General features: G+C 58.8%; 1 protein-coding gene across 2 annotated transcripts; it reads left to right on the top strand.

Annotated features, from left to right (window-relative positions):
• The first annotated feature begins 2,545 nt into the window (after positions 1 to 2,545).
• LOC149749855 (max dimerization protein 3) lies at positions 2,546 to 8,027 on the top strand. 2 transcript variants are annotated; one of them, XM_089909734.1, is made up of 6 exons: positions 2,549 to 3,648; positions 3,915 to 4,020; positions 4,678 to 4,707; positions 4,839 to 4,953; positions 7,284 to 7,467; positions 7,542 to 7,766. In XM_089909734.1, exons 1-6 carry the CDS (start codon positions 3,579 to 3,581, stop codon positions 7,655 to 7,657), a joined length of 621 nt encoding a protein of 206 aa, XP_089765860.1. In that variant the 5' UTR covers positions 2,549 to 3,578; the 3' UTR covers positions 7,658 to 7,766. The 2 variants fall into 2 exon arrangements, with proteins under 2 accessions (XP_089765859.1, XP_089765860.1); XM_089909733.1 differs by having other exon boundaries at positions 2,546 to 3,648; positions 7,284 to 8,027.
• The last annotated feature ends 24 nt before the right edge of the window (positions 8,028 to 8,051 follow it).

Below are 8,051 nucleotides of genomic sequence, written 5' to 3'. Positions count from 1 at the left end.
TTGTGCACATAGAGACCCAGGCCCACCAAGGCCCACCGCCCCCTGCTCCTCCACTATAGCTTGGCCAAGCCCCTTTCTTAACACTGGCTTCCTCTATCACCGTGGTTATAGTCAGACAGAGGTGGCTGACCCTGAGGGACACAGGGCCACTGCTGCTTTCAGAAGGGTGCTCTGAAAACTGGAGGCCTGAGAACTTCCTGGAGGAAGTGACAGTTAAGCCAAGCTGGCAGAGGCAGGGAAATGGGCAAGGGCAGGGTGTGTGGCCTGACATGGCAGGAGGAGGGGCACAGCCCAGCTTGAACTTTGTCCTGAGGGCCGAGGGATTCCTGGTGGGCCTTTCAGCAGGGGTACAACCTGGTTAGCTCAGTGACTAAGGAATGCTACTCTCTGGGAAGAGGGGAGGATGAGTGAAGTGGGAGAGGCTGGGACAGGGAGCATAGGGAGGGGGCTGGGCAGGGTCCGGGGTCTGAGCCAGGCCCTAGCTCCAATACTGCCCCAACTCCCACCTCCCCTCCCGCTGTTACTCTCAGCTGCGGGGAAGGAAGTGAAAGGGTTCTAGGGGAACAGCAGGAGCCATCTCCTCAGGCATCCTGTCCTTAGGGTGGGAGAGGATGGTGAGCCTGGTGCCAAGGCCCTGCAAGCTGCCCTCTTCAAGGAGTCCTACTGGGGCAGGACAGCAGGGTAGGGGTCTCCTTCTCCTCTCCCACTCAGGGCACAGAGGCAGGCACTGTCCCTTGGAGCCCAGAGGATACTGGTTTCTGACAGAACCTGCACTGAAGTGCAGGCAGCATAGCCACAATTACTGTAGGCAGGAAGGGCCAAGGGGTGGGGAGACAGCAGGGAGCCCACAGGCTGCAGTGTGCAGGCTGGACCATGCAGGACCTGGGGGTCTGGGGAAGAGCTTCTAAGACCAGTCACTGCTGAGGGGGCAAGAGCCCTGGAGGCCTCTGCCCAGCCCTGTGCAGATGGCACTAGCACTAGCATTTTCTCAGAGGGGCCCAGAAGGGCATCCAAGGGCTTGGGGCAGGAGCCCCATCCTCTCCACCTGCCTGCTCCCTGGGAAGGATTGCTTCCTTCTCCTCTGGCTAGTGGCCCTGGCGCAATTCATGGGAGCCCTGAGGCCATGTTGTTCCCTAGCTCGAATCCTACCCTCCTAGGACGAAGTCCAAACTCCTCAATGTGGTTACTTCAGCTCCCCTTGCAGCCCCTGCCTCACTTCCACAGCCTCCAGCTGGAGCAGCCCTAACTCTGTTTTTAAGAGCTCCCTTCCTCTGCTGGGAGCTCTCCTCCTTCAGACACTCCCCCACAACCCTGCCCCAATCCTACCCCTGCTCCAAGGCTGGGCCACCTGGGTCCCAGATATCTGACTAGTGGGTTTGTGCCTACACTGTGTGGGTGCTGACTTTAGTGAAATAAAATTGGAAATTCATTCACAAGTCTTGTGACTCCTTTCTTCAGACATAACTAATTGCAGGTGGGGGTTTGGGGAACACTTCAGCCTGTTCTGGGCCCTGCCAGCCTCTCCAGTGTCAGCCTGCTCCATGCTCTTTGATCTCTCTATGCTGGCCACATTGGCCTCTTTCCATCTGCATACATTCCTTTCAGCCTCAGGGACTTTGCACCTGCTGTTAGTGTGACTGGGATTCTACATTCCTCCTATACATAGATAAAACCTACTCATCCACCTCCCCAGAAAAACCTTCTTTGACCTCCCTGATTAGGTCAAATTCTCCTTAGGACATGCCCTTACATTGTGTCTTTTCCTGTGAGGACCTGTCAGAGCGTATCTCTACTGTGTGATTACTATGTCGGGTCTCTCTGCCCCTCACCTGAGAGCTCTGCAGAGGCGAGAACCGTGTCTGGTTTTGCCCACGCTTGTATTCTCCAGCTCCCAGCACAGCGCCTAAGGTCCAGCAAGTGCTCAGCAAATATTTCATGAGTGAATGGATGGGTGAAGGGGTGGATAGTCCCAGGCAGCTGTTCTGGCTGGGCATGTCAGTGACTCCTCTGGAATTGACTCTTAGAGAAACTCAAAGGTTTTTTTCCAAGGAACTGAGGACTGACTGCCATGTGCCATGTGTTTACCCAGGACTGTCTCTTTATAGAGAATCTAGTTCCTCCTTCTCCCTCCTCTCCATTTCCAGGTCACAGATTCAGCCCCAGCCTGGCAGTAATGCTCCACCCCGTAACAGCTGCTTTTATCTTCCGGTCTCCACCCTTAGACTGTCACTGTCCCCGAAGGTGTGGCTACACCTACTGGTGCTGCCCCTAGAAATCACCGCATCATCTTCTTCGGGAGGCTAGAAAGTCACGTTAGAGAAGGGCTCATGGGGACTTCCCTGGTGGTCCACTGGTTAAGACTCCACGCTCCCAATGTAAGGGGCCCGGGTTCCATCCCTGGTCAGGGAGCGAGATCCCGCACGCTGCAACTAAGACCCGGCGCAGCTAAATAAACAAATAAATATTGAAAAAAAAAAAAAGAAGGGCTCATGGACTGAGTAAGGCAACCAGGGGCTCTGTGGGAGGAAGAAGCCTGCGTGAGGTTGCAACAGGCCTTGGAAATGCACGGCATAGGCGTGGGCTCTGATCTTTCAACGACGCTGTCTCAGGGCTTCCCGAGCTTACGGGAGGGAGGGCACTTCCCGAGTCACACAGCTGAGAAGTAGCGGTGACAGGACAGGAACTCAACTCTGTTGACTCCAGAACCCAGGACTCTGAAGCAAGCCAGTTCTCAAGTTGCTACCCTTCTGACGTTTTCGTAGCAACAATAGCTTCCCTGCAGATGAGGAGGAGGAGCCCAGCGGGGGCTACGGGGGCAGATGGCAAGCAGGCAAGGGCACAGACCCTGGAGCGCAGGAGCCAGGTCCGCGCCCCCTCCCCCGGCGCTTGCGCACTGGGCCCTGTTCCCCGCTCAACCCCGCCCCCATAGCCAGGGTTTTCAAATTTGAAACCTGCTCCTTTTCCCGCCCGAACGTGTTGACCAGCAGCGGGAGAGGGCGGAGCCGCACGCAGCCAATAGTGCCTGAGAGGCCCCCTGCCCCGCCCCCAAGGTGACGTCCGCGAGCCTCAAGAGGCAAAGAGCAAATGGGCGAGGGTGCCCGCCGGCCCCACCTCCGTGGCGCCCACGTGCAGCGGCGGAGCCGGGGGCCTCCGCGGGACCACCGGCCCCCAGAGCACCACTCAGTGCGCGGGCCTCTTGCCACCAGCACGGGGCTAGAGACTGAGGCCCAGAAAAGCCAAGTAACCGGCGCTGGGTCGCTGAGCGAAGCGGCAAGACGCAGCACAACCCCACCCCCACCCCCAGCCCGGGAGTTCGCCCAAGGGCCGGGCCTGGATCCGGCGCCCATAGAAGCCCTACGGGAGTCCTAGAGGGCGGGCGGGCTCGCGGAGGGTGGGCTGCGGTTCTCGGGCACGTTCCAGGGGCGGGGCCAAGAGCTGGGCTGTCCCGGGGCGGGGCGTTCCGGGGGCGGGCCGGGCGTCTGTGTTTGTTGCACCGTGTCAGTTACATTGTAACAAAAGTGGTGCAGCCGCTCCTCCGGCCAGCATCCTAGGCCCACACGCAGCCAGCTGTCGCCGATATGGAACCCGTGGCCAGCAACATCCAGGTCTTGCTACAGGCGGCGGAGTTCCTGGAGCGCCGCGAGAGAGGTGAGGAAGAACCCTTGGTCGGACTCCAGGCGGCGACCTCGCTGACACTGGCCTGGGCTGGACTTGGCTCCCAACTTGGAGGATGCATGGCCTTAGGGCAGTAGTCCTGGGGCACCCTGCCCTCAATTTAGGGGTCCGCGGGCAGTGGGGCTGGAGGGGGTGGGGAAATGGCCCTGTAGCCAAAAGCCCCTCCCTGACCGTGCCGTGCCAGGGGATCCCGCTGGAACTAGCCCCAGCATGACGTGGGCGGGGGCTGTCTCTCGCAGAGGCAGAGCATGGATATGCGTCCCTGTGCCCACACCGAAGTCCGGGCCCAGTCCACAGGAGGAGGAAGCGGTCTCCCCAAGCTCCTGGCGCGCTGGACAGTGGGCGGTGAGGAGGGCCTGGGGCAGCGGGGAATGGGGGGGGATGGACGCCGTCCTTCATCGGGCCCCTCCACTGCCAACTTCCTCCTTATTGCTCGCATCTTCTGGGCCAGGTACCCTGCTCTGAAAGCATTCAGACACCTCCTGCCGTTTCCCCATCCCCCAAGCACACACTCTTCATTCAAGGACTATTTCTCGAGCACCCCTGGTGTGTTTGGAACGGTGAATAGTTCTGGGTCCTGCTTCCACTCACACTCCTAATACAGCACATATCAAACCACTCGCTTTCCCCCACAGGCTTTCTCCTTTTCTCTCCTACTCTCAACCCTTTGCACACTGTTCCCCCCAATTTGAATGCCTCTCCCCCCACTACCCATTTTGGGCAACTTGTGTTGCTGGGCTCAGCTCACATGTCATCTGTTCAGGAAGCCCTTCCTGATTGCTGCTAAGGGGCCTCCTTTGGACCCCACAGTCACCTGGGCAGGCCTCCTTACTGTCTCTGCCTCTGCCTGGGACTCAGGTGCCTGAGGCCAGCACAAGGTCCCCACAGTGGGCTAGTTTGGGATACACATCTGTAGTGAATTTTGAGGCCCTGGGAGCCCTGGGACTGAAGGTGTGGGCAGTAGCTGACACCCCCTCACCGCATCCTCCCTGGCATTGGCAGGTCTGTGCACAACGAGCTGGAGAAGCGCAGGTGAGTCCCAACCCTGCCCTGATAGCACCAGGCCCCAGGAACTGCCTCCCTCTGGCCTTCCCTCCCCTGCCGTCCCTCATCTGGCCAGCAAGCCTGGGCTGGCACTGCCCTCTAGACCCCTTCCCCCACAGGAGGGCTCAGCTGAAGCGGTGCCTGGAGCAGCTGAAGCAGCAGATGCCCCTGGGGGCTGACTGTGCCCGATACACCACACTGAGCCTTCTGCGCAGGGCCAGGATGCACATCCAGGTAAGAAGCTACTCTGGCGCCCCAGGGCCAGCTTGCCAGGATGCTTGGAAAGGGGTAGTAGGGAGGGGCTGGGTGGAACTGGGGAGAGAGGTCTGAGGTGATAGCCCAACTGCCTGACATTGGACAGTTCTCTGTGCTTTTAGTTTCCAAATTTGTTAAGTAGGAAGAAAAGCAGAAAATAACTCAGGATTGTTCTGAGGCTTTAAGCAAGTTCCTCCAATAAAAGTTCACTTGTTATTACAGCAATTATTACTTGGATCCCAACTGTGAGACCCTGAGCGAGTTATGTAGTCTCTCTGGACTTCATTTCCTCCTCTGTATGGGGGGCATTCTGTGAGGGGTCATGTGTAAGGGTCCCTCGGACTGGAGAGGGCTGTTTCTTGCTCTTCCTCTCCCCCATCCTTGAAGGCCTCCTGTTCTCGGCGGTTGGTGGGGTGGGGCGCGGGGGGGGGTGTCCCAACGCTGCTTTGGGAGGCAGCTCCAGAGGCCAGGAGGGGGAAAGTACCAAGAGGACGCCAGTGAGCCACCCTCCCAGGGCTCTTGCTGCTGCCCGGGCTGAGCTCAGCGCCCCCTGATGGATGGGAGTGGGGGTGTGCTGACTCAAGCACAAGGCAGCTCCACAGAGTGGGGATTAGAAGGGACTTGGAAACAATAGAGGCCTCTTCCTGCTCTCCTGGCCCTTTTGACAGAGGAAGAAATGGAGGCAGAGCCAGCTGAGAGGCAGATTCAGAACCGAGGCCTAGGTCTCCTGACTGGCATTCTTTTCTTCAACAAGTGAGCACCTGCTCTGCCAGGCCCTGTTGTGGGCACAGGGGGCAGTGGCAGAGACAGATGGAGGTGCCATGCAGCAAATAAATCGTGGTGTGGAAACTGTCAGCACTGTCCCAAAGGTGCCTGCGTTCTCCTCATTGTGGCTGAATAACACCCTGGCCAGATAGCCGGCTCCAGTTTCTCACATGGAGTTGCTGACTTGGTTCTCGGAGGGATGATGTGTGACCTTGGGTGCTGGCTGGCCCGTGGGCAGGACCTAGGGATTGCTCCTTCCTTGAAGCCCCATCACCCCTCTCCTGGACTCCCTGCTTCCTGTTTTGCCTCCACCTGGCTGTCCTCCCCACCTTGCCCTAGAATGTTCTTTTTTTTTTTTTTTGCGGTATGCGGGCCTCTCACTGCTGTGGCCTCTCCTGTTGAGGAGCACAGGCTCCGGACGTGCAGGCCCAGCGGCCATGGCTCACGGGCCCAGCCGCTCCGCGGCATGTGGGATCTTCCCGGACCGGGGCACGAACCCGTGTCCCCTGCATCGGCAGGCGGACTCTCAACCACTGCGCCGCCAGGGAAGCCCCCTAGAATGTTCTTTGCACCACATAGATCTGTCCAGGTCTGCCTCCTGCTGAAAACCTTCCATGGCTCCTGACAGGACAGTTTCAGTTTCTTTCTTCCTGTGATACTCAAGGCCCTTCACAACACAGGCCTTGCCACTGGTCTCATCTTTCCCCATTCCGCACCAAAAAAGCTGAACTCTCCATGCTTTTCCCATTTTCCCTCTGCCTGGATGCTTCTTCCTCCCCTATCTTTGCCTGGGCAGCTCTTATTCATTCATCTACTCCCAGTCCAAATGCCCCCTCACCCAATTCTCCCCTTCTTGCTGACTGAATGCAGGCTTCCGTCCATTGAGGACCCTGATGGGAGAACCCTTGGTCCTCCAGTCCCTGGAACTCAGGGCTGGCAGAGCTTGCGTGGGGGCAGCAGAAGGGGACTAATGCTGAAGACTTAGGACTCCTGGGAGGGTCTTGAGGAGTTACAAACTGGTAGCCTTTGTTTGGTCTGTAGTTTTCTAAAAATTTAAATTAGTTGGCAGCACTTAAAAGGACATTTGACATGAAAAAATGTGATCTCCCTGCTTCTCTTTAAAAAACTGGGTGATCTGGCAACACTGGGCCTGTTTCCATGTGGCAGTAATTGGCCTAGGCCACTGCCTCGAGCCTTAGTATGCACTCGCTGGTGTGCCCCAGTCCCCCACAGTCCCTGTTGCCTGACACCAGACACTCCACTCCTTCACATCACTTGACTGGGCCCCGAGGGCCTTTGAGATTGTGGTGCCCTCCCTTCCCCACCCATCTGGACAGAATTCCTGGGCCATTTATATGGGACAGGAGGGCAGGAGGGCCTAGCTTCCTGTAGGATGTGGGAGCGACCCTCTGGGGCCCAGATCTAGTGAGCCCGTGTGGAGCAAGCAGTCACCACGTGGCCAAGGTCTGCCGTTAAGTGGTGTTGGGCTGAGGCCCGAGACCCCAGGTAGCTGACCCCAGCCCCTTGCTCCCTCGAATCTGCAGAAGCTGGAGGAGCAGGAGCAGCGGGCCCGGCGACTCAAGGAGAAGCTGCGCAGCAAGCAGCAGAGCCTGCGGCAGCAGCTGGAGCAGCTCCGGGGGCTGGCCGGGGCGGGCGAGCGCGAGCGGCTGCGAGCAGACAGCCTGGACTCCTCAGGCCTCTCCTCTGAGCGCTCCGACTCAGACCAAGGTAAGTGCCCTCAAGCGGAGGGGTCGAGTGGGCTAAGTGGCCCAGGTCCCCTGACTGGCCTGCTCCCCGTGCAGAGGAGCTGGAGGTGGACGTGGAGAGCCTGGTGTTCGGGGGCGAGGCTGAGCTGCTGCGGGGCTTCAGCGCGGGCCAGGAGCACAGCTACTCACACAGCAGCAGCACCTGGCTATGACCCTCACCTCCTGGAGCGACCTCTGCCCTCAGCCCACCCTCTGCTCTGCCAGGCTGGAGCCCTCACTAAGCCTCCAGGGCTGCTCAGAGTACTGTTGGAATGGACTAAAAGGACCGTGTGGGAACAGGTGCTCCCTGTACCTTGCTGCTGGCTGCTGGCAGTCCCACCTAGGACGGGGTGCCGAGCCCCCCTGAGCCCTGCAGGGCAGGCAGCTTGGGCCCAGGCCACCCTTCCAGGCGTTTTTTGTAGCACTTGGCTCTGCTGTCCACAGGGGCAGGAAGCCTCTTGGGTCCTCATGTTCCTTCCTAAACAAGGGCCCTTGGCCTTTGCCCTCCACATACTATATTTTCATTAAAAGCCTCTTTCTTAACTTCCTGTCCATGGTCTTGCCTGG

The sequence above is a fragment of the Delphinapterus leucas genome, chromosome 3, assembly GCF_059928025.1.
Source record: "Delphinapterus leucas isolate spDelLeu-1000000601 "Yukka" chromosome 3, BTC_Dleu_Yukka2, whole genome shotgun sequence".
NCBI lineage: Eukaryota > Metazoa > Chordata > Mammalia > Artiodactyla > Monodontidae > Delphinapterus > Delphinapterus leucas.
The sequence above is the reverse complement of the archived record's forward strand: the minus strand, read 5'-3'. Positions and strand labels throughout refer to the sequence as shown.

What these genes read in the sequence shown, in the direction of transcription:
- LOC149749855 (XM_089909733.1), top strand. Translation starts at nt 3,579, where the DNA reads ATGGAACCCGTGGCCAGCAACATCCAGGTCTTGCTACAGGCGGCGGAG. An exon ending in CCTGGAGCGCCGCGAGAGAG is followed by an intron (nt 3,649 to 3,914) that starts GTGAGGAAGAAC and finishes TGTCTCTCGCAG; the next exon opens with AGGCAGAGCATGGATATGCG. An exon ending in GGCGCGCTGGACAGTGGGCG is followed by an intron (nt 4,021 to 4,677) that starts GTGAGGAGGGCC and finishes TGGCATTGGCAG; the next exon opens with GTCTGTGCACAACGAGCTGG.